The sequence below is a fragment of the Topomyia yanbarensis genome, chromosome 3, assembly GCF_030247195.1.
Source record: "Topomyia yanbarensis strain Yona2022 chromosome 3, ASM3024719v1, whole genome shotgun sequence".
Taxonomy (NCBI): domain Eukaryota; kingdom Metazoa; phylum Arthropoda; class Insecta; order Diptera; family Culicidae; genus Topomyia; species Topomyia yanbarensis.
This window is the reverse complement of record NC_080672.1, coordinates 160988497-161014700: the sequence shown is the minus strand read 5'-3', so window position 1 is coordinate 161014700 and position 26204 is coordinate 160988497. Positions and strand designations below refer to the sequence as shown.

Genomic DNA, 26204 nt, shown 5'->3' with positions numbered 1-26204 from the left:
ACGCGAAAAACAAAGTGACGTAAGCGCCATTTTTGTGACAAAGTGATGTACCAGTGCAATATGGTTTAGACTGCGTATTAAATAAGATAAAAATGCTCACTATTAATTTTTTTTCTTAGCGATGTTGCAATGTTAGATAAGTGCCATATTGTGATGCAAACTATTGCTATAGGGTCCTCTAATTACCGCCAACCAGAAATTATTTAATCAGGCAAATGATACAAGGTTAAGGGCTTAAAGTTTTTAGTATGATGTATTACAAACAAATTAGTCGTACAAATGCAAAGCTCTACCTTGAATATTTATATTTTATGAAGAGTTCTCTTGATCATATTAAAAACCCTTCAAGTAATTCTTTCTCTACTTAGATTTTTCGATATCACAATATTTAAAGTAGTACGTTGTGAACGCGGGCGGTGCAAAAGTCGGGTGTGGTACAAGCTTAAGATATGGTTTAATTTAGCTGAACACCACAAATTAAGCTAATTTTGATGCTCTGAGTTCATTTTAGAAGTCAAAGGTCTTAAAAAAATTAGATTATTTTCCAGACTGATTAGATTATTTTTACGTTTCTTATATGAAATGCTTAAATACATATTGCGAAAAAAATTGAGACTCATTTTGTTTAACTTATGCATAGTGGATATTTGAAACGCAATAAAAAGGTTTCAAGCAAAAGTGTTGCATTGACGAACATATACAAAATAGAGTACTCTGAAGGTTCTGAAGAAGGCAAAAATTATAATTATAGAAAATCTGATTTTTTTTATTTTTCAACAAAGTTTATTAACCAATGCAAATAACAGAAAAAATAGTATTGAAAATGTCGTCAGAAAATATCGAATTGTTTTTGTATACTTAAATGTAGTTTGCGTTAAATATGATGAGTATATGAATTTTAGTTAGAAATTAAAAGTCCTCGGTGATATTTGTTTCTGGAAGAGATTTCCAAAAATATTGCTTTTCGGCAGGCATTAGTGGACATAGCTTCCGAACAATTGTTTCTTTCCGATCCTTGTCAATTCCTCTTTTTTCTGTACGAAACTGCATACACGTAGTAAGATTAAATGCAGGAGCAAGAACTTGTTTGAGCTGCTGTTTGGTGAATATGGGACAATGCTGCCATTCGCTTTCAAAATTCAGTTTGTAATAGAAATCCAAAGACTTCCTCATAAATTTCACTGTCTTTATCTCAGCAAACTTAGGTCGTGTTTTTAGTTTACTGAAAACTGAAGTTTTGAACTTCATATATGGAATTAAGAAATCATTGTGCTCCATAACAGTAACTACTGGTTTTGTTTCAGTATTTGCATTTTGAACACATCGTACGAAATCATTAAATGTATGCAATTCACCTTGATTTGTGCTCTTGAAGCTTCTTTCGACCGCTGCGTGAAAAGCATCGGCAGACATAAATGTATGTCCACTTTCCAAATATTTAAACACAATCAGGTCTGCGGATATTAGAGATGAGTTAATTAGCAAAATCATGTGCAACATCAACTCCCAATTTTTGTTCTGACTACTGCAATTATCTAGCCAATACACAATTTTCTTCTCTTTGTAGTTGTACAATGCATGTTTGGTAAATGTACTCATAATATCACAAGCTTTACGTCCCGAAACAGTCTCATTCCATAGCACTGCATGAACAGGGCCATTTTTTGACCACCGAGAGGTGCAAAGGTCTCATTCATGGCAACGATTCTTTTTGAAAAGATGACTTCTTTAAAACATTCCATTCGAGGTAGTTGAACGACCTGAATCGAAACGGGTTTATGAAAATTACAACATTATTTTTTATTAAATTATACCTTTTGTAAATCGACAGATACTACAAGTCCATCTTGCGGCAGTTTATCCTTTTCATATTCTTGTCTTGAAGCAATCGCACGATTTTTATGTTCTTGCCAAGAAATGCAGATTCGACAATTTTCTTCTGGTTCTGTAATACTCGTCTCAGAATTATCCGATACATCAACGAATTCGACATCATCGTTTGGTTCTTCGGCAGTATCTAGCAAGCTAGATTTTATGAGTTTATCGTACTCCTCTCTATTTTTAAAATGCCCTGACTTCTGGAAATGTATATCTGCTTCTCGACAACTTTCACACTGCTCGTGTCCTAGCTTCGTAAAACGAATATTCATTTTTGAAATAACTTTATAATAGTAAGAGTAACTACATGTTTTAAGGCCACGCTCTTTTTGATGAAAATTAAAACGTTCATACATCTTTGCACAAGATAAATCAGATGGCAAGTATAAAACATTTGGGGCGTGCTCTCATCTGTAATGTGAGATAGTTGGTGAATATGACAAGATATCCTTTTCAACTTCTTCCAAGATTGGATTGTATTGAATTTTTCGGGGATTTTTTCCGTCCGATTGCTCCTTGAAAGCAGTTTTATGGGTTCGGTAGATGAAATTGCTATAAAAATATGATTTCGTAAAAAACGCTAATATCTAACTACTGGGGAAAATTGATTTTTTGTTAATCTTAGCAAAATCAAAGAAAAGGTGACTATCTACTTACTTACTATTACTTGAATATCCTAAGGTATTCATGAAAAAAGTTGCACAAACTGTTTGACTTATACTCTGTTCATCATCCAATGTGTACTCGTAAATGCATGCCTTCTGACGCTTAATGTTTCGCAATGCCAACGGAACGCGTCGCCTTTTTACCGCTTGACGCTTGCTATTTTGAAGGACGAAAAGTCGCCTCTCTTTTAGAGATAGCTGCCAATATTGCGAATTTATTTTGCGTCGTCTGTTCGAACTTATTTTAGAGCAACATAAATGGTAGCAGTCACATATTACATTAATCAGAGGATGAGCCGTAACTCTCTTTTGTTGGGCAATTGTCTTGGCCAACTGCCTTTTGGTAACATGATTAGGCTTCAAAGATGAGGAAACTATATTCTTAATAATTACACTTGCATCTGGCGGCTCAACATTCTCAACACTTGCATCGTTTTCCTCTACGGAATCACTACCATATTCTACCAACATATCTAGAGCACTTTTATTTGCCATTCTACACAAAAATACTGAAAGTACCACCTAAACGTTTTAATTACGCGACGCACTTTGCTCAGCACTGCTTGTATGCGTACGTCAGAATTGCATAAAAATGGTAAAACAGAGTCACTGTTTTTCTGCAAAAGTGACGTTAGCTTGAATTGAAACGATATTCGCAAAAAAGTGAAGAAAAGAGTTTTTGTCTATGTTTTACGATGGATTTTAAACATTTTGTACAGAACAGATACCTGTTAAATGGGTTCTGCTTTTGCAGGCATAGCGCGAAACAAGAATTGATTTCCTGATAAATATTCCCGATGGCGTTAACGTCACATTTGCACAAAAGGGCAGTGGAGCCTTGAGTGTAAAATTGAACGCATTTTCGCTTGATGTCCTCCATCAAAGTCTTTACAGTGTCATCCGGTACCAGTTTCTCAGTTTGTTTCCATTTTCTTAAAATGTCCTTCTTGTCTTTGACTATCTTCTTGCTCTTCCGAAGTTCCCGCTTCATCATTGCCCAGTACTGCTCCACCGGGCGCAGCTCCGGACAGTTTGGCGGATTCTTTGGAACAAAATGGACAGAATTGGCCTCATACCACTCCAGGACACTTTTAGAATAGTGGCATGATGCCAAATCTGGTCAAAATAGCGGAGCTTCGTCGTGCTGCTGCAAGAACGGCAAAAGGCGCTTCTCGAGGCACTCAGATTTGTAGATCTCGCCATTTACTGTGCCCTTTGTCACGAAAGGCTCAGTCCGCAAGAGCAAATGGCCTGCCAAATGAGATATTTGGAGGCGAACTTCGACATTTTCTTCTTCTTAAATTTGTCGTCCACATAGAACTTACTCTTGCCGGTGAAAAACTCCAACCCCGGAATTTGCTTAAAATCGGCTTTTATATACGTTTCGTCGTCCATCACACAGGAGCCATATTTTGTCAGCATCTTCTCGTAGAGCTTCCGTGCCCGAGTTTTAGTCGTCGATTGTTGCCGCTCATCGCGGTTTGGGAAGTTCTGTACCTTGTATGTATGTAGTCCAGCTCTCTTCTTTGCATTCTGGACGTAACTCTGCGACACGCCGATCTTTTTAGCCAAATCACGGCTTGAGACGTTGGGATTTGCTTTAATCATCCGCTTCACCTTTCCCTCCGTCTTTTTTGTTCTCCGGTCCCGGTTTTCTTCCAGCTTCTTTGCCATGGTCCAACGGCAACCGCTCCTGGAACCGCTTCAACACTCTGGAGACGGTTGAATGGTGAATGTTCAACATTTTTCCCAACTGCCGGTGCGACAGGTCAGGAAATTCCAGGTGTTTGGAAAGAATTTGTTCTCTCGACTCGCGTTGGTTCACCTCCATTTTCGTCGAATCGAAAAACATGACTTCGAGTTTGACAGCATGTAAACAATACACATCAATGAGAAAGTTTGCAAAATTTGGTTGATTTTTACCCAATGGTAAAAAAGTTATGCCCTGTTGAATGTGCCGCAATAATTTCGTGTTCGCCCTTTAGCACGCTTGAGTGAGATGCCTGATGTTTCTACTAAGCTCACAGTGCACTAACCTATTACAGAAATTCAATTTGCTTATTTTATTTTATTTTTTATTTATTTACTGGTCTTCGAGTTACTCGTACAGACATTTCCTTAATTAATATTAATTCTATGTTTAAAAGTAGTCTTAGAAATGTTAAAATCATATTTGTCAGCTACATTATTAAAATTATGACAGCATACATTGAACGGATTGTTTTGAGAAAATAAAGTACGATACATCGGTAACCGAAAGAAATAAGTTCGTCTGGTGGGTCTAGGCGGTATGTTGAGTCGAAGCTGGTTCAGCAACTACGGGCTATCTATATTGTTTCCCAGAATGTCAAACACGAAGAGGCGTTGTAGCATTATCCTCCGACTTGCAAGAGTCGGCAAACGTAGAAGATTGCATCGATGTTCATAGGGCGGTAGACGAATAGGATCAGTCCAAGGTAGTGACCGCAGAGCGTAACGAACAAAGTGACGCTGAATTCGTTCGACGAGGTTGATTTGTACAGCATGATAGGGTGCCCACACAAGTACGACGTACTCGAGAATGCTATGTACAAGTGCGCAGAAGAGCGATTTCAGGTAGTATACATCGTTGAATTGTTGCGTGTTTCTTTTTATGAACCCCAATACGGCATAAGCTTTGGCTGTAGACATTGCAATGTGCTGCGCGAAACTCAATTTGCTATCGAGAAGAATGCCTAATGAATGAATTAACTGTGTTTACACGGTTGATAATGCTTATTGACATTCTATAATCAAACGTTGTTAAGTGCCTGTTACGACAGAGCGAGATCACATTATTTATTTATTTTATTTATTTATTCACTTAACATTTGCCATTGAGCTTAAAGCTCTTAGTGGCTGACTAGTTTTAATTTGCTATCAATACTTTTTTATCGTTGTAAGTTAGGAGATTTCATCTAAATAATTTATAAAAATATTAATTATGACATAAAAATGACAATATTATCCAAATTATTAATTAAAATTTAAATTAAAATTATTATAGAGACAAAGTTAAAAGCGCTAATTGAAGCCTAAGAAAAAACGTTTAGTTGTTCAGAGAGCTTTTGCTGATTCAGTCGATGTTTGAATTTAGTTACAGGAAGTTCCTTTAATTCATCTTGAAGATTGTTGTAGAGTGCAGTTGCTTTGTAGAGGACTGCGTTCTGTCCATATCTCCGAGTATTGCTTCTCCAAGTAACTAGGCGATCTCTTCCGCGTGTGTAGTGCGAGTTTGACAGCATGTAAACAATACACATCAATGAGAAAGTTTGCAAAATTTGGTTGATTTTTACCCAATGGTAAAAAAGTTATGCCCTGTTGAATGTGCCGCAATAATTTCGTGTTCGCCCTTTAGCACGCTTGAGTGAGATGCCTGATGTTTCTACTAAGCTCACAGTGCACTAACCTATTACAGAAATTCAATTTGCTTATTTTATTTTATTTTTTATTTATTTACTGGTCTTCGAGTTACTCGTACAGACATTTCCTTAATTAATATTAATTCTATGTTTAAAAGTAGTCTTAGAAATGTTAAAATCATATTTGTCAGCTACATTATTAAAATTATGACAGCATACATTGAACGGATTGTTTTGAGAAAATAGAGTACGATACATCGGTAACCGAAAGAAATAAGTTCGTCTGGTGGGTCTAGGCGGTATGTTGAGTCGAAGCTGGTTCAGCAACTACGGGCTATCTATATTGTTTCCCAGAATGTCAAACACGAAGAGGCGTTGTAGCATTATCCTCCGACTTGCAAGAGTCGGCAAACGTAGAAGATTGCATCGATGTTCATAGGGCGGTAGACGAATAGGATCAGTCCAAGGTAGTGACCGCAGAGCGTAACGAACAAAGTGACGCTGAATTCGTTCGACGAGGTTGATTTGTACAGCATGATAGGGTGCCCACACAAGTACGACGTACTCGAGAATGCTATGTACAAGTGCGCAGAAGAGCGATTTCAGGTAGTATACATCGTTGAATTGTTGCGTGTTTCTTTTTATGAACCCCAATACGGCATAAGCTTTGGCTGTAGACATTGCAATGTGCTGCGCGAAACTCAATTTGCTATCGAGAAGAATGCCTAATGAATGAATTAACTGTGTTTACACGGTTGATAATGCTTATTGACATTCTATAATCAAACGTTGTTAAGTGCCTGTTACGACAGAGCGAGATCACATTATTTATTTATTTTATTTATTTATTCACTTAACATTTGCCATTGAGCTTAAAGCTCTTAGTGGCTGACTAGTTTTAATTTGCTATCAATACTTTTTTATCGTTGTAAGTTAGGAGATTTCATCTAAATAATTTATAAAAATATTAATTATGACATAAAAATGACAATATTATCCAAATTATTAATTAAAATTTAAATTAAAATTATTATAGAGACAAAGTTAAAAGCGCTAATTGAAGCCTAAGAAAAAACGTTTAGTTGTTCAGAGAGCTTTTGCTGATTCAGTCGATGTTTGAATTTAGTTACAGGAAGTTCCTTTAATTCATCTTGAAGATTGTTGTAGAGTGCAGTTGCTTTGTAGAGGACTGCGTTCTGCCCATATCTCCGAGTATTGCTTCTCCAAGTAACTAGGCGATCTCTTCCGCGTGTGTAGTGCTGATGCTGCTCGAAGACTCTGGATAGTGCTGTGTTTGTGTGGATACTGTTTTGCAACATTTTGTGTATGTGCAAACATGCCACAGTACTATACACATGTTCAACTAGTAGTAAATGGTGTTTATTGTGAATGTGTTCCGTAGGTGTTCTCTGATTATATCCGAACAAATTTTTAATTGCCTTATTCTGCAGCACTTGGATTGGTTTGATTGCTGTTTTGTTGGCTGCACCCCACACAAGAATCCCATAAACCAAGTGACTATGGAAAAGAGAATAGTAGAGGTTCCTCTTGGTTTCAACAGGAATCACTTCAGAAATCCTTTTAAATACACCGGCGATTTGGGCCAACTTGGTGCTTAAGTTTTTAATGTGGGTAGTCCACTTCATATCACTGTCTATCCAAACACCTAAATAATTGAATTCATCAACACGCTCGATTGGAGTGTCATTATACAACACATCCAAATTAAAACTTTTTTCTACATTGAACAGCATGTATTTTGTTTTCTTAATATTCACTGAAAGTTTGTGTTGGTTCATCCATCTTCTTAACAGGAGCAAATCTTCACTGATTAGTTGTTGCAGTTCAGTACATGAATCACCAGCATAAATCAGCACAATATCATCTGCATACATAAACATCGTACCATGCAACTGTAGATCTTTCAAGTTATTTACATAGCAATTGAACAATGTGGGACCTAGAGTACTGCCTTGTACCACGCCGCATTCAACCTTTTCCATTGAACTGTATATGTTTTTATCTCGTACAAATTGTAAACGATCGCTGAGGAACGACCGAAACCACTGTGATGTTTTACCGTTGATACCAAGCTCACTAAGGTTACGTGCGAGTACTGTTTTGTCACAGGTATCAAATGCTTTGCTCAGATCGAGAAACACTGCTGCTACCTTTTTCTTTTTATCGCAGTTTGACTGGATTTCAGTAACCACATCAAACAGTGCAGTTTGTGTATTGGACTTTGGTCGAAATCCATATTGTCGTGAAGAAAGTAATTTATGTTCATCCAAATGATTCATGAGCTGCTTATTGATGACCTTTTGGAGAACCTTATCAACGATACTAGAGATATTGATTGGTCGAAAATCTGAGAAATTCTTGGGCAGCGGTATTTTTGGGACGGCTGTAATTTTTGATACTTTCAGATTCGCTGGAATTCGAGATTGCTGCATCGAAGAATTAATAACATCTGCTATGTATGGTGAAAGTTCGTCCTTCAATGTCTTGAATACCTTTGTTTGGATTCCATCGAATCCGGTTGATGCAGACGTAGGTAGCTTGGAAATAACTTTCTTTACCTCAAGAGTGTTTGTTGGTACAAAATTTAACTGGTTCTTTGTACGAAAACGTAACGGTTTAACGGCAGTATACGGAATTTTTTCGGCCAGACATTTTCCTACTGATGAAGTTACACTTTTTTACGTTTACTTCCATCCCATTTAGTATACACCAATTTAGCAGCGAACCGATATCGGCTTGGATGGCACAGCAATCGACTGTCGAAGCAATTACACGAAAGAATTTCAGATCATCCGCGAACATGTACTTAGGGGACTGTATAGTAGAGCACAAATCGTTTACGAATAATATAAACAATAGCGGGTCTAGATCACTTCCCTGGGGAACACCCGACTCTATCACAAACGGAGATGATCTCCATCGATACGAACGTACGCACAGCGTTCGGTGAGGTACGACAATATCCATCGTGTCAACCATTCAGGAAGTCCCATTCGTTCGAGTTTGGCCACCATTAGCAAATGAGGCACTCTATCGAACGCTTTAGCAAAATCCACACAAACGGCATCAATTTGCTGACGTTCACCAAGCGCGCTATTTAGTGACGAAACGTATGCCATAAGATTTGTACTTGTCGATCGTTTTTTCACAAATCCATGCTGCCACTCGGAAATAATATGGTGCACCTTCAGATACAGCAAATCATGAACGAGGCCTTCAAAAACATTCGGTAAGCAACTCAAAATTGAGATGGCACGATAATTCTCAACATCATTCACGCTAGCTGTCTTGTGGATCGGTGTAATAGCTGCTGTCTTCCAGACACTTGGGAAAATTCCTTCGAACAATGACTTGTTGAAAATTATACTCGCAGGAACAGCAAGCGCTTCAGCACACTTTTTAAAGAAAATAGGCGGCAGACAATCCGGACCAGCTCCTTTGGCACTATGCTTTAACTAACTTTATTCTGGCTCATATATCACATAATATCCAAATTTTGTTAGACATAACCACTAGCGATAAAGTGCTCATTTTGAGACAGTTTTTGAGCTCACTTTTCAATCAAACTTCTGCATTTTTATTATATATTTCGTTTATTTTATTCGGTTCAAAGCATTAGCTAAATGAAGCCTTGTGTCTAATATATTTCCATGATGTAAACAATGAAAATGCTAAAACGTGAATGGTTGTCCTAAAGATCTCGTGCGAACGACTAGCGATTGCGCGTGGAGAACTATTTACTGGGCTGGGATATATTGTTCCTAGCCAACAGTGTCGTGGTGGTTATTCATTTCTATCTCGTACACTTCCTTATCATCATAATGGTTACTGCCATGTCCATGTTCGCGGATTTCTGACGGGTCATGAGTGTCGATTTCCTCAATAATGGTGCTGATTGTTGATTTTGAGATACTAGACGTAGTTTTCGCCGTCAATACTATCCGAACAGCAGCCAAAATGGGGCAAATGTTTGTAATGGTATTGAAGACTATGGGTGTGCAAAGATATAATGTGTAAAATGATAGTATCACATTATGTTTTTACGTGCAGGGTCAGGTAGCAGGAAATATGTCGGTCCACCTAGATTCTCACCACACAAACACCATTTAATACATAAAGAACTTCCTAGATATGTCCTTTATAATGAATTCTATTTTTCCAAATGTGACAGGTATCTTTTAATTGCCACGGTGCAAGTAAGTGGTATCAGATCTTGTAGCCGAGCATTGATTTTCTCATCGTCCATATATATGAGGATCAACCACGTGTTACAAGTTGTTATGCAAAATGACTGAACGCCTGACATGGTTAAACTCGTTAAAGGCGATGTTCGTAAGCATAACCTCCATATTCACCTTCAGCAAATATTTCACATCACGAATGTTCGATCTTATGCGAAAAGACCGGAAGTCAATAGCCTCCGTATTTGGCTGGAGCACCACTTCTTGTTTCTGCGACTCAATCATTCGACAGATCCCCACAGCAAGAATTAAAGTAACAGTTTCTTTTGTTCTTCGGACGAGTCACACAATATTAAGGGAACTGTTTTATCACACTCAGCATATTGGTAATCGAACGCCTTTGAGTATAGACGTGTTTTTACGGTCCGCAGTTAATTGTTATTTATTTATCTTTCTACCGTCGCGCGTGTGTTCAATCCTATTAAACAACGGTTATCATAATGAGCTGCAGTGTGACATCTTGTAATATCAGCGATGATCGTTTCTTGTGGCAGTGTGAATTCTGCAGAAAATGTTATCATGCAGCTTGTGTAGGAGTCCAGCGAAATCAAGAAGAATTTATCTCGCACTTCATGATTCCCCTGTGTGCAGATTGCCAGCATAATCTAAAGGTAGGCATAGACACACGAAAAGTGCTGTACCAACAGGAAAAATTATTTGAATCTATAACTACGCAAACGGACTGCAACTTACAAATAGCAGCCGACATAAAAAAGTTCAATTCAATTGTTGACTTATTCGAAAATGTTGAGCTGCAGCTTAAAGAATCAGTGGCGAATGTGAACATAAACACATCGTCGCAAGTGGCAAATGCTGTATCGGCACTATCGCAGGCCATTGACAGTAATTCTTTTAATAAGGCCGATGAGCTGGTCACGCTGAAAAACCATATCACATCACTATTCAACATATCTATGGGATCCACAAAAAAACACATTGAAGAGTATGTAAATGATCTCACTGCCGATTTGACCAGAGAATTGAAAAAAATCTGCAGCGAAGTTCAGAACTTGAGCACCCTTACCATAGATATGGCAGCTCATTGTAATGAACATTACCTGAGTGAATCGCGTCCTACACGTGAAGTTTTAGACGAAGTGAAAATTATAACAAATTCAGTTGGCAGTGACATTCTCAAAGAAGTACAATCTCTTGCCGGCTCAATTAACACTTTGGATAGCAGTATACGCGATGCTTGTTTGCCACCAGCGGGCCCCAGCTTGATGGACGAATTAAATGCCCAATCAACAAAATCGGGTGACTCAGGTCACCGTTCCACTGCCGAAGCCACTGAAGGGTGGCGCTTTTTGGGTTCGAAGAAAGTGTGGCGCTCTGACTGGACGGAGTACGACACACGTAATCAGCGTAGAATTCAACAGCAAAAGATGAAAGATAGGGCGATGGCACGAAGAAAAGCTAATAAAAAGCAGTTACATCGGGTAATAAATGATCGCAATAAAAACAGACACCAACGTAGCCGTAATACTAATGAGACAAATAAACATCAGATATCCAGAAGCAGTTATTATAACTATAACCTCAATGACAACAACAATAGCAACAACAATAGCAACAATAATCGTAACAACAATCGCAACAACAATAGCAGCAATAATCGCAACAACAATACGCAATGCGGTCGTCCAATAGCTGGCAACTCTCTTCCCCGGGATAAGGATCTACTTGCGGCGGCAAGGGTGCAATTCTCTAGGCCTCCGTTTGAAAATCAGCGTGGTATCAGGTTTCAACGTGGTGAAACACTGAATCCATACCCGGTTGTACATCAATTTAACTCAACTTTCGCACCAGATAGGTTTGTAACCCCCGTCCTGACGAATTCCTTTTCTCAGCGCTGTTCAGCTTGTTCCTGTGAGCATTCGTGTTTTCGTCCAACCTAACGCACTCTTCAGAGGCAGACCATGACGAACCGGTTACGGATGAAAACGGATCAATAGTTTTGCATGATATTTCTAAGTATGACAAATTGCCATTAACTTTATCAGAAACGCTTTCAGAAATTTTGATATATTGTCAAAATTTTAATCGTATGCAGAGCGCATCTAAAATGAGCAAAATCTATAGTAATGTATTGAGCTCCTCTTATTCTGTTATTTTAGGCACTGAAACAAGTTGGAACGATAGCATAAAAAGTGAGGAAATTTTTGGTAGTGGCTTTAACGTATTCAGAGACGACCGAAATCTTTTAGAATCTCAAAAGAAGTCTGGTGGAGGAGTTCTTATAGGCGTTTCGGCTCAATTTAATTCTGAAATTCTTCCCACAGTGAAGTTTAAAGAATTTGAACATGTGTGGGTTAAAGCGAACATTTCAGGTGAAATACATGTTTTTGCCTCTGTATATTTCCCACCAGAGCATGCTAATATATCATCGTATGAAGCCTTTTTCAAAATTGCTGAACAAATTTTATTTGAACTTCCGGTCGAGGTCAAAGTTCACATTTACGGAGACTTTAACCAGCGCAATGCCGATTTTATTCCGGATTCTGAAAATGAAAATATTCTAATCCCAGTCGTAGGAGAAAACGAAACATTGAATTTCATCTTTGACAAAACTGCTAGCATAGGATTAAATCAAATAAATCATGTAAAAAATCAACAGAATTGCTATCTTGACCTTTTATTTACAAACACTCAGGATGATTTCTGTGTATCTGAATCTTTGGCTCCTTTGTGGAAAAATGAAGCTTTTCATACTGCTATTGAATTTTCTTTGTTCATCCATAAAAATCAAGAACCCAACGTCTATGACTTTGAGGAAGTCTTTGAATACCATAAAGCTAATTATGACAATATCAGACGGAAGGTAGGTAATGTCGACTGGCAAAATACTCTTAGGAATGAAGCGAATATTGAAACCGCCCTGGACGTATTTTACAAAATAATTTTCGAAATTATTCATGAAGAGGTGCCCATTAAGAAGAAAAGACGACACGGTAGCTCGAAGCATCCTATTTGGTACAATAGGCAAATTAAAAATCTGAAAAATAGGAAACAAAAAGCCCACAAGCTATACAAGAAAAATCAAAATAACGAGCACTTGGAACAATATCTCGACATTTGCGATAAACTAAATATTGCCATAGATTCTGCACTTGCGGATTACAACTCCAAAACTGAACAGCAGATTAAATCCAGTCCAAAGAATTTTTTTAACTACGTCAAAACTAAATTAAAATCAGACAATTTCCCATCAACAATGCATTTGGATGACAACGTACATAATAGCCCGAAAGAAATCTGCAACCTATTTGCAACATTCTTCCAAGAAATATATACAACTTTTTCTGAACAAGACCGCGATCGCGATTATTTTGCTTTTATTCCAGATTTTCCTATGGATATTGGTGTCAGTCATGTCATAGTGGAGGACATTTTCAATGCTCTAAACCATTTGGATTCATCAAAAGGTGCTGGCCCTGATGGAATTCCACCATTATTTATGAAAAACCTAGCAACCGAGCTTACAACTCCATTGTTCTGGCTCTTTAATATGTCTTTACAATCTGGAGAGTTTCCCAAAACATGGAAGAGTTCTTTCTTAGTACCTATATATAAATCTGGGAAAAAATCTGACGTTCGCAATTATCGTGGAATAGCCATAATCTCCAGCATTCCGAAACTTTTTGAATCAATCATTAACGAAAAAATATTTCTTCAAATAAAAAACAGAATTACTAACCTCCAACATGGCTTCTTCAAAGGTCGTTCGACCTCAACAAATTTACTAGAATTTATTAACTATTCACTGATTGCAATGGACAATGGAAACTACGTCGAAGCACTTTACACAGACTTTAGTAAAGCATTTGATCGAATCGACATCCCAATGTTACTTTATAAATTAAAAAAGATGGGAATTGAGCCTGAGCTGCGTACGTGGTTAGAATCATATCTATCCAACCGCCAGCAAATAATCAAATTCAAAGGAAAGCAATCCAATCCAATTGAAGTCACCTCAGGAGTTCCACAAGGCTCTCATTTAGGACCTCTATTGTTTATTTTATATGTGAACGATATTTCCTTCCTTCTCAAAAAACTGAAAGTACTAATCTATGCCGATGACATGAAACTTTACTTGGAGATAAGAAATGCCGAGGATATTGATACATTCCAAAACGAAATTCTAGTTTTCCACACGTGGTGTCAAAAAAGCCTCCTACAGCTAAACGTGAAAAAATGCAATTCAATCACTTTTAGTAGAAAACGACAAACATCGAATGTTGTGATTACCTTAGGAAGACAGACTGTAGCAAAATGTGAAAGAATTAGGGATTTAGGCGTTATATTAGATTCCAAGTTAAATTTTATTGATCATTATAACACAATTATTCACAAAGCTAACAACATGCTCAGTTTTATAAAACGCTTTAGTTATCATTTTGTAGATCCGTATACAATCAAAACATTATATATTGCTTATGTTAGGTCGATATTGGAATATTGCAGCATCGTTTGGTGCCCTTTTTCAAGCACACATGAAGAAAGAATAGAATCTGTACAAAAACAATTCATATTATTTGCCCTTCGTAAACTAGGTTGGATAGCATTTCCTTTGCCATCTTATGAAGCACGCTGCATGCTTATCAATATACAAACATTGAAGGAACGTCGTGAATTTGCAATGCTTTCGTTCATTAATAATATCGTCTCGCATCGTATTGATTCAGCCGAAATTTTATCCAAATTGAACTTTTATGCACCTTCTCGACAGCTACGAAACCGAAGCATATTCTCAATAACTCCATATCGCACAAATTATGCAAAATATGGCCCTATAAATCGAATGATGGCTGTTTACAACCGCTATTGCGAATCAATTGATTTTACAATGTCCAAACTAAAACTCACACAATATTTTATACATAAAAGAAATTCTAACGCATAAGAAAATGATTCTGTAAAAGCTGAAATTGTTTTATTTATAATAAAATTACGTATATATATATATTTTAGTAAATAAGAAAAATGTAAACATTACTGTAACTATACCAGTCTACATCGATTGACGAAATAAATAAATAAATAAATAAATATCGAGTAGATATCGTGACCGCTATCTTCGAAACATCAATCTTCCTCACAATTCTTGCCTTAATTTGTTGAAACCAAACAAGATACAAATTTTTTAAGAGTCTCCGAAAAAAACATGTTGTTTCTTAAATTTATTTTTGAAAAGTTTCGGGCTGGGGGGCTTTAACGCCCTAACCCCCCTCTTCTGGCTACGTGCCTGCCTATTACCTGTACTACTGCCAATAGATTTCAACGAAAAAGAAATATTTGTATAGGTTACTTCTGAGGTCATTGAAAAAATACGGCTTTCGATAGAGTTATAAAATCAATATATATGTGAAATAGCAGGCAAGCCGAAAATCAATTGGATTGGTCACTTTGATCAACATGGCTACAGAGTGAACGGGGAAAAATAAGATAGAAGAGACACAACGCAACGCAATCCGTTTTATCCATCCTTCCAAATTTGTTTTATTTACAATTTAACATTTTTTTTAATCATATTTTTTGTGATCGCCGCACAACGAGAGACGCTAAATGGATACCGTAAACCGGGGTGACATTGATCACTTTTTGAAGTAATCAATACATATTTTTAGACGCAACACATTTTTTTCAAGGTTAATATTTTTATACCATGTACTGATGTATGGAGAACAAGATTGGATGGTTTCACCTAACATTCTCCGCTTCCAGCTATTTTTCCAAAAATGATTTCAAATTGAAGTCCCTTTTCGCATTCCGGGGTGTCTTTGATAACCTGCATTTTCACCCACATTAAGCTATTGATGTCAATGTTTTTCATTCAAATGTTTGTTTAAACTAATTCTGGAAAGATAGTCATTGTTAAATAGATGTTAATTGGTATTATACAAAGTATTACAATATACTGTAAAATTTGAGTAACCAAAATTGGTATAATTTGTGTTCAACTAGAATAAAAGATTCTGAAACCCTTTAAAACTGCTAAAATGCTTTTACTTTAATACGTTGGAATATTGAACAATAAAAAATATTGCGAATTTCAGCTTGAAATAATTTGAAATAATTGTCACCCCGGTTTACGGTATTCGTATTCATATCAAATTTCCCACACAATGAAAGATTTGATGAAATCTCGAAAACAAAATTTTTGACGAAAATTGACTTTTTTGGACTTTGGCATATTTTTGCCTTTCTCATATAGAAAGGTTATGCAATCACTCTAAAAATCGTTAATCTAATCCCGGCCAAAAATCTTTTTGACCTATAAAGGCTTAGGTAGGGGTGTGCAATGAGGGTTTGCTACTTTAAAATTTAAACTAGTTTAAATTTCATAACAAGTTTCAAATTTTCGGCAGAGTCCGGATCCCCCGAATCCGCCGCTGGTTTCAAGCGATGTTTCAGTGTCGACACATAGTATCTCAAGATCTTGGCTGTCGATCCATTTTATGTATGTGCAAATCGTACTGAATATGTAATATACATTTCCATCATTGTATTGAACATAACCAGCCATGGAATCGTAGTTTGGACAAATGAGAAAGGCACAATTGCACCACTAGGTGTATTAAAACAGGTTTTTTTTTATCATTTGCTTAGTGTTACAGAAAGAAGTAAATCGATCGAAAAAATATTCGCATAAAATAATTACGAAATAAATTTATTCTATATTGTGGTTAAACATTGAATGGCGACGAAATGTTCGCCACAATTGTTTTTGGTTCAGTTTTCAAAAGGGTTACTAAAATCGGTTGTCGGCAGCCAAAAAAATCTGAATTCTCTATAACCCAATCAATATGAACATTTTCGGAACGGGCTTGACGAGTAGATACCAGAGATTGATTTTTGACACCATTTTGAAAACCAAGATGGCGACAGCCGGTTTAACGGAATTCTCTATACCCCAATTAATATGGGTATTTTCGACATGATTTTTATGAGTCGATGCCAAATATCGATGTCTGAGGGCATTTTGAAATCCAAGATGGCGACATCTCTATTCTAAAGGCACCCAGATTGAAGGTTTTCAGATTTGTCTATAGTAAAAAATCCGTCATATCTATTATGAGATTTTTGTATGGTGGCGAATGTCGATTTTGGATATGTAGACACCTTACTATTACAACCTTTGCAAATCAAAATCGTACGGTTTCATATGGTAACTCACCAAGGAAAAGTCACTATTTTTAATTTAGAACTCTCCCCCATCTTTGTTTTTAGAATGACGGTGAACATCAATTTTTGAGAAAAACGGCACGGTTTCGTTTGTCTTTGGGCACACAGCTAGCCATGGCCATCATTCGTTTTCGAGCTCTCCATCGAGACAGAAGTTATTTTTTCTAGTCCATGCTGTGTATAACGACAAAGAAGAGTGCTAATCCGCATTCATGGTTATCTTGCCAGTTCGGTTCGGTCCTCAGTCTTTTGTTCACGTGTGAGGATTGAACAATAGCCAGCTATATAAGCTGGATCGGTTCATCGTTGGACACCAGTTTAAAGCTATGTGGTTTTTGTCTTTTGTAACACATTTATTGCTTTCTTCCGTCTGCGCGGGCGCTGACCCCGTGCGTTGACGTTTTCTATGGTTCCCTCTCCGGATGGTCAAATGGAAGTTGAGTCGGGTTCAACTTCTAAGGCTCCCCCGGCCCAAATGCTATTCAGAACTCTCAACTGGTCCATTTGTGGCCTTTTTTCGGCCAAAGACTAAATCACTGAATCTTCTTCAGATTTCTAAAGACCTGACAGGACGGTTCTCGGCTGTGACCGAAATTTCAAAGGTCCGTTGGGACAAGACAAGGGTGTTGCTATCCAACTCAAAGCAGGCAAACGATATTGCTTGCAGTGAGCACTTTACGCGGGGTTATAACGTGTATATTCCAGCTGTAAAGGTACAATCTGAAGGCGTCGTCACCGATGAGAGTTTGACGTGCGAGGATCTGTACGGGGTTGGCCATTTAGAGGCCGCTTACTTCAACCAGTGAAAATACTTGAGTGCAAGGGTTTGCACTCAGTAGTAGTTGCGGGGGATGGTTCAAAAACATTTCCCCAATCAAACTCTTATCGGGTGACCTTCGCTGGTACCGCTTTGCCGAACTACATCCCCTTAAGCAAAAATAGCTATATTTCACCATTCGACAGTACTACTCTAATTTATGGTTATATTAGTTAGAAATTAGTACTCGTTTCATTTTTCATTAAAAACATCCTGATACAAGTACTATTAAACATTTTGAAAGAGGCCTAAATTCTAGTTTTTTCTTTCACCCAGGGCAAAATGCCCCCGGTTACAGTGTAATATGCCCCACAACAACAGGACGGTAAGCCCCATAACAATCGGTGAGTATGCCCCACAATAATGGGTGGGGCGTTTTGGCCGGTGATGAGCTGTTGTGAATACATGATTAATTCTGCACACACACATACTTTTAAGCCAAGCTAAAAACTAAGATGGTAACTATAATGTTCTAGTAAGCTACTTGAAATAGTTCTATCGAATGCGACTATTTCTAATTGGTTGTAATGCTATTGGAAAAAGTGGGAGCTTACATCAAAGTAGCTCTTTTGAAACTTTTGTGTATATTGTTGTTTTACAACATATTAAAAATACCAAACTAACTATGAAACGATACTGTTATCAGTCATTTTTTTATTTTTTAGATGATTCAGGAATTCTGGGAATCGAAGAGGGGCATTTTGTCCCGGTGGGGTGTATTATACCCTTTTACCGTACATAAGATTCGTCTGTCTGTGCGTCTGTTTGTACCGCGGGTCATGAATTCCACAAAGTGTAATCAATTGGGTCACACAGCCACCCATTGTAGCAATAAGTCCCGCTGTGGAAAATGCGGGGAGAATCATCTAGATGATTCGTGCAGTAAGAAAGCCGAAAAGTGTCCTTACTGTACGGAGAGTCTGCATGATATCTCGGCATGTCCCGCGTACAAGCTACGCGGGGATAAACTGAAACGTTCCCTTGCTGGACGATCCAAACATTCTTTCGCAGAAATGCTAAAAAAGCTACGCCACCATCCTCAACAAACATCTATGCTCACTTGCCTCTTGACGAGGGCAAGGCTGGTGACATTTATTGGAGGTGTTGCAACCAAACCAAACCAAGTAGCTCCTGGTCTCGGAGGATTAAGCTCTGAGAAGGAGTTCCCAGCACTTCCAGGAACATCAAAAATCCCAAGTGTTCCTCTGTTTCTGTTCGAGAATAATCACAGCACTGGAATTATCAAACTCTCGGACATTGCGGACTGGATAATAAAAACGTACAATATTACTGATCCTTTTAAAAGTCTTACGTTAGCTTATCTCCCTACAGTGAGAACATTTTTGAAGCAGTTGACTGCTTAATGGCCCCTCCTTTCAGCGATTGTATCCTTCGATCGCTAACTCATCGAACGAGGTCACGGATTTGATCACAGTGGAATTGCAGAAGTATCATCCCGAAATTCGATTCCATCATAATTTTAATAAATAGTTTGAGTTGCGATGCATTTGCATTATGTGAAACATGGTTAACTTCCGATATAGATCTCAACTTCCACGACTTTAATATTATTCGCCTGGATCGAGACACCCCCTATGGAGGAGTGCTTTTGGCGATCGAAAAGTGCTGTTCCTTCTACAGAATCAACCTTTCCTCGATAACAGGTATTGAAGTTGTCGCTTGTCAAGTAACAACCAAAGGCAAAACCTTTGCATAGCTTCCATATATATTCCCCCCAACACCGCGGTTGGGCACCGACGGCTACAAGACATCTTAGAATCCCTGCCAGCACCGCGACTAGTTTAAGGAGACTTTAACTCTCATGGTACAGCATGGGGTTGCCTCTATGATGATAACCGGTCTTCCTTAATTCACGATCTTTGCGATAACTTCAATTTGACAATTTTAAACACCGATGAAATAACACGGATCCCTGCTCCTCCAGCGCACCCGAGCGCCTTAGGGTGCTTACAGAGTGGCGGCGAGAAGCTGAGCTGGCGCTGGAACTGACATTAGAATGCGAGATACGAGAAACCTGCTTACTGCAAACCAAAGGGATGATGTCAGAGTGAAAGCTGAGCGGATCGGCGCCGACTGCCTGCTTTTACTCTGACAGGCTCCATTTGATATGCTGCGAGCAGGTTTCTCGCATCTCGCATTCTAATGTCAGTACCAGCCCCAGCTCAGCTTCTCGCCGCCACTCTGTAAGCACCCTAAGGGTGAAGCCAGAGTGGGCGCGATGCGAAACGCGACGCGATGCGATGCGAACTGCGTGCGATTTCCAACACGACATGATAGCCAGAGTGCACACGACTGGAAGCGATGGTCATATGCGTTATACGTAAACAAAAATTGCGTTGAAGTGTCGAACGGATTGCGAGCTGAAAAGTTTCTGTGAAAATGAGCTCAGACGAAAAATATTTCATGTCCGAATGCGTACGCGATTTCTTTTTCAGAAGCCATAAGGGCCCCTTACACGTACAATAAAAGTGTCATTACTAAGTAATGACATTACTAAAATTGTATGGAAAATCCATCATTACTCACCTTACACGATCATTAAAAGTGACATTACTGCTCAGTAATGACATTACTAGCGCCCCGTGTAAGGGGCCCTATAAAGATTTTGAAATTCATCCGATCAATAGGAAAAGAGAAGACGTATCTCCACCTGCACCAAGATTTGATTACATTTTAAGCCATATTGAAGTTGTTCTCACTAAAGAGTGGACCAACGTTATTAAAACTCCTATAGAACCACGAGAGAAACTTATAATCACGCTAAGGTAATGCTAGACCTCTCCCTTCCCCGTCGTAGTATGTCTTCACGAATTGCAAAGCAATCACCCCTTAAAAATAATGTTTAATTAGTAGAATACCACAAATTAATTCTACAATCCCTACGATATATCGTGGCATATTAGCAAAATTATAAACTGTTTTAGATTGAATTATTAAATAGTTTTATTTAAGAACCAATACAGTGCAATATTTCTAGGCTTCTGGCAACGGGTTTGTCGTTCAAAGCACCATCCTACACGTTTCGTATTGGAAGATCTACGGCCGCTAAAATCATTAAGGAGACCTGTCTTGCATTATGGATAAAGCTTCAGCCAATTCATATGCCACAGCTATAACCCAACATTTATTTATACAAAGTGCACAAGATTACTGGACTTTGTGGAGCTTCCCCCATTGTGGCAGCATTGATGGAAAGCACATTCGAGTGCAATATCCGCCACACTCTAGGACAATGTTCTACATCTACAAAAAGTTTTTTTGGTTGTGCTTGATGGAATCGGGACAACTAGGCATTCCATCAGAAAGTAATCTCCCCGGAATCAAACATATCCATGATGAAGCTCACCCGTTGTTAAAACATGTTTTGCGACTATATGCTCAACGAAATATCACTGTTTCAGAAGAATATTTTAACTCTAGTCTTTCAAAAGCAAGGAAATCGATCGAGTGTGCTGACGGGGCAATAAATGCTAAATGGAGACTGCTACGGAAACCAATTGAAAGGAACGGCCTAAGATACTACCAAAGCTTTCTGTATTTGTCACAATGTTATCATTGATAGGGAAGGATGTATAGATATTATTAGGAAGAGTTCAAAAGCCCACACATAATCCTGTCTGTTGCAGCACAATTCGAAGCCGAAGCTTCTCTAGGGGATTTCTTTACATGGGGTAGCGGGCTATCAAAGAAAGTTTTATATCAAGCAGTTCTAGCTTCCTTTGCTCAAGCTCTAAAAGATATTCTGCTTGAGCGTTCTTTTCGTTATTCTTTTTATATCGTTTGGTGGGAAGCGAGACAGGAGCACTTGATGATCGCCCAATGAAGGTATCAGCTACCTCCATTGTTTCTAGTTGACTTGGTAGGATTTCAAAAAATCCTTCCAATGCTTTGACGTCCTCAAATACCTCGCTTTTGGTAAATTGAGGCTTGAGATTGCCAATTGCTTGCCTGGACTACATTTGTTGCCGTAAAAAGTAGACTTTTGAAATGCGGTCAGCTAGAGCAAACGCTTTGGTCACCAGCATCCTCGGATCTGAACACCGGCAGCTTGCACAGTTCGCGACCAAAAGCGTCACGCAACTTTTTACACCTTTTCTTTGCAACATCGTCTGAAATTTAAAAAAAAATATAGATTTTAGAGCAAGTATAGCATTTGAGAAAATGTCGGTCACTCACAGTACCCATTAATAAAAAACAATTTAAAAATTGTCCATCGATTTTACTTACCAAGTATTCCCCATTAATCCAAAACATATTTCCAACATTGGTTCACAAGAATCCGATGCCGTTAATGGCGGGGTTGTTGGTCCCACAGTGCACACCTTTGGAGGACAGCTCCAATGTGTGCTTCGACATCGACATAAACATCCTCTGCCACCAAAGTAACATCAAATTTTGAATTTGTCAGCATCTTTTCGCGCGAAAAACCTGTGCACGTACTGGTTGGTCGCGCGTCGCGCAAAAAATCGCTTAGCGCATCGCATCGCGTCGCTTCCACTCTGGCATGTACTGTATTATTTTGCAGGAAACAAATGAACGGAGTTCGGTCGCGCGTCGTCGCGTGATCTGTCAAAAATCGCTTTGCATCGCGTCGCGTCGCGAATCGCGTTCACTCTGGCATCCCCCTAAAAGAAGAATATCAGTCGATTTATTAGATTATCACGATTTAAATCATGCAAAATAGTTGGTGGAAAAACAATTGACCGGGTGGAATGGTGCTTTTGAAAAAGTGGCGGTGATTTTTCGTCGCACCATCACACCCTCCCGGGGCACGCAACACAACTGCGTACTGAAAAAACCAAAGCCAATTTTTCAAAAGCACCATCCGGCCCGGTCAATTATTTTTCCACCAACTATTTTACATGATTTCAATCGTGATAATCTAATAAATCGACTGATATTCTTCTTTTAGCGTTTAATAAGTGCTTTATAAGGATAAATCGGCGGCAAAACTGAACACATTTTTTCCTACGCATACTACCAAGCATTCAATTCTAACACATGCTCAAAAAAGGTAACTTGAGCCATAAACCTCAATTTTATACCGCTGCTGTTCATCAAATCAACAAATGTGTTTTCACAGTAAACATTATTTCTAGAGAAAATTTAGAATAGGACGTAAGTAACAATGAGAGAATCTCTTTGGGGTCTTTCTCTTCTGTTCATTACTTGGCCATTTCAACATTTACTACTCTACTCTTTGCATAATATTCTAGTAAAAACCGTCGGCTTTCGATATGTACTGGAAAATTAGTGCAAAGTGTTGTAATGACGTCGTAATAAACGAAAGAGAAAGTAAATAAAGCGAGGCTCTCAATGTTACTTACGTCCTATTGAAAATTTTCTCTAGAATTTCCTCTTTATTTGCTAAAAACGCAAGAGGTAAATTTGAGTGAAACCCGTAGTAACGTAATGCGGAGCTTTTATGGTTTTTACATCGCTACGGTCCATGCGATTTGTTTCATAAGACAGTGCATGAGGCGATGCGATAGCGCGACGCGCTACTGCTTTTGTCAGGTAATTCATTTCCATCTAAGCAGTGCAAGCATCAAGACAGCTTTTTAAATCGCAGAACGAATTTTTTTTTCGATTCTAATGCAAATCGATTATACCATGGTGAAAGACGACGAACTTTTCCTAATAAATTTGCCGGATAAGGAAGCATTATGCCTAATTTGCAACAAAAAGTTGACTGATTTGCGACGTAATAGCTACATTCGGCATTATAAAGCTTTGCATAGAAGTTTTCTTGTTCAACGTGGACTTCTTGAAGATGACGAACTGCCAGGGCCATCTCGGAAAATTCCGAAGATAGAGGTAAGAACCTGGGGTTGAAGATATTACGATACCGATATTTCCATTTTTTCAATGCTCGCTTTTAATTGCTCGCTTCTAATGGCTCGCTTTGACATTAGCATTCATTGAGTATTACTCTCTCCTAGGTGAGAACTAGCCAAAAAATATACACTTCGTCGCTTATCGAACTAGTCACCGTACACGGATTGCCGTTGAACGTCCTTAAATACCCGGCATTTCAAGCACTTACACGACCGATAGAGGAAGGACTTAATATGAAGCACATCAGTCCCGAAAATATGAAAGGTTTGCTAAAGAACATTGCTAGGCAAATAAAGCACATTATTGCGGTCGAAACAGCTGGTCGTATGATTTGTTTGAAAACAGATGCTGCCAGTAGACATGTCGGGATTTTCTCGGAATTAATATCCAGTTTGTGGACAAAGCAGTAATTAAAGTGCAAACACTTGGAATTTTAGAATTATACGAAAGGCGAATTTATCCGAGCGTTCGATGACGATTCTAATTCCTTTCGGCATTGACATTCAACGCGTGCTAACGATTACAACGGATAATGCCAGCAATATGTTGGCTACAGTAAACCGAATGAGATGTATACAAGAAACCACTTTGAATAGCGCCGATAATTTAGAGGAATGTGAATATGATGCCCAAAATGATGAAGATAACTATGAATTGGAAAACGACAGTAACGAAGCCCAAGCGGAAGTTCAACTGAGCCTGATTGAACCTGTTTTACAAGGAGTTCGATGTGCAGAACCCACACTGCAGCTAGCAGTAAGTGATGCATTAAAACACGCCGATATGAAGGTTGTAGTAGTTTTATTTATAATTTTTACCAACTTTCGTAATCTATGGTGCATCTATATTTTAATAAAAAAAACTCTACCCAATATGCCAACGGTCATGATTGGGAATTTATTGTGTACTAATTGAAATGAGTGGTTTACTGTTAGACCGTTTGCAAAGGTTATGTATGTGTTAGTTTCACCAATGGTGTTCGTTATGCCATCGGTTACTCCACTACTGTAAGTATTTTATTTGGGTCAACTGGTTGCATTATGCTTAGTTTTCCTTGCTTAAACATAGATATTTCTGCTCCTGCATCTACCATAAATGTGCATTTTCCATTGGCCACTTGTGCATATAGCGTAACGAAATTAGATGCGCTTATATTAATTGAATATATTACATTGGTGGGCCTGGTGACGGTCTGTCTGTGCGATTGTTATTATTATGGTAACCATGGAAACTCGCACGATCGCTTCTACTTCGGGAATTTTTTTCCTTAAGTAGACCGCCTTTAGTCGATTAGTAAATTGGTTAATTTCATCGCAATAGGTCTCGATTGAGCCCTTTTGAGTTGCGGCATTCATTTTAGTTATTATTTGTGCTGGTGTCTCTGTAGACGCACATCTCGTTTTTGTATTTTGCAAGATTCCCTCGCAAGTATTAATGTCGTCTGGTAAGCCTGATCTGGCGTCACCTGACAGACGTGTTTTTAAAAACTCAGGTAGCACCTCTTGGTGAGCAGCTGGTGTCAGTTTTAGCCAAAAATTCTTTTACGTCGAATTTTTCGCCTGGCGGCATTGTTAATATTCTCGTTTTTGAGCTGTCGAGATTTTTATTAGTAGTAATTCTTTTGTTTCAGTGTATAGGCTCCTAGATTCCTTTATTAATTTATTCAGTGTGGCTCTAAACATCTAAGGCCTCAAATAGGTTTTGTCCCACCTTTTTTGGATTGGTCCCACTGTGCAGCGAATAAACGTTTCTCGTCAAAAAATTTTATATGCAGAACAGCTTCCGTTTTCATCGCTGGATCCATTCTGAATACTGTCACGTTAATTTGGTGTCTCTAACTATTGAAAAAATCAAAAATTCTTCGAACTGCCCCTTTTACTCTGTATTCCCCTGTCCTATTTTACCTCGATTCTCCATACTTTTATACCATTTGGATGAACTTCGAGTGGGGAATATGAAATAAAGTTACTGCGGTTAGCCTATAACAAAGTTCCAGTACACGCTCATTCAAAACTACTCAAAATTTGAGTTCAGAGCACTCAATTTCAAAAATAGAGGCATTCTATCAAAAAATGAGTTGGTGAGTAACCGATAAATTTTTAAAGCTTCGGGTGAAAAAAATAGTTATTCTCAAGTAAAAGAGCGAGGAGTTTAACGC

At 38.3% G+C, this 26204-nt stretch overlaps 2 protein-coding genes across 2 annotated transcripts; both read left to right on the top strand.

Moving 5' to 3' along the window:
• Positions 1-10625: 10625 nt before the first annotated feature.
• Positions 10626-12309, top strand: LOC131687347 (bromodomain-containing protein DDB_G0270170-like). The gene is made up of 2 exons (XM_058971425.1): positions 10626-11998; positions 12303-12309. Exons 1-2 carry the CDS (start codon positions 10626-10628, stop codon positions 12307-12309), a joined length of 1380 nt encoding a protein of 459 aa, XP_058827408.1.
• An 11512-nt stretch (positions 12310-23821) lies between these two features.
• LOC131687345 (uncharacterized) lies at positions 23822-24490 on the top strand. The gene is made up of 2 exons (XM_058971424.1): positions 23822-24025; positions 24151-24490. Exons 1-2 carry the CDS (start codon positions 23822-23824, stop codon positions 24454-24456), a joined length of 510 nt encoding a protein of 169 aa, XP_058827407.1. The 3' UTR covers positions 24457-24490.
• Positions 24491-26204: the final 1714 nt, after the last annotated feature.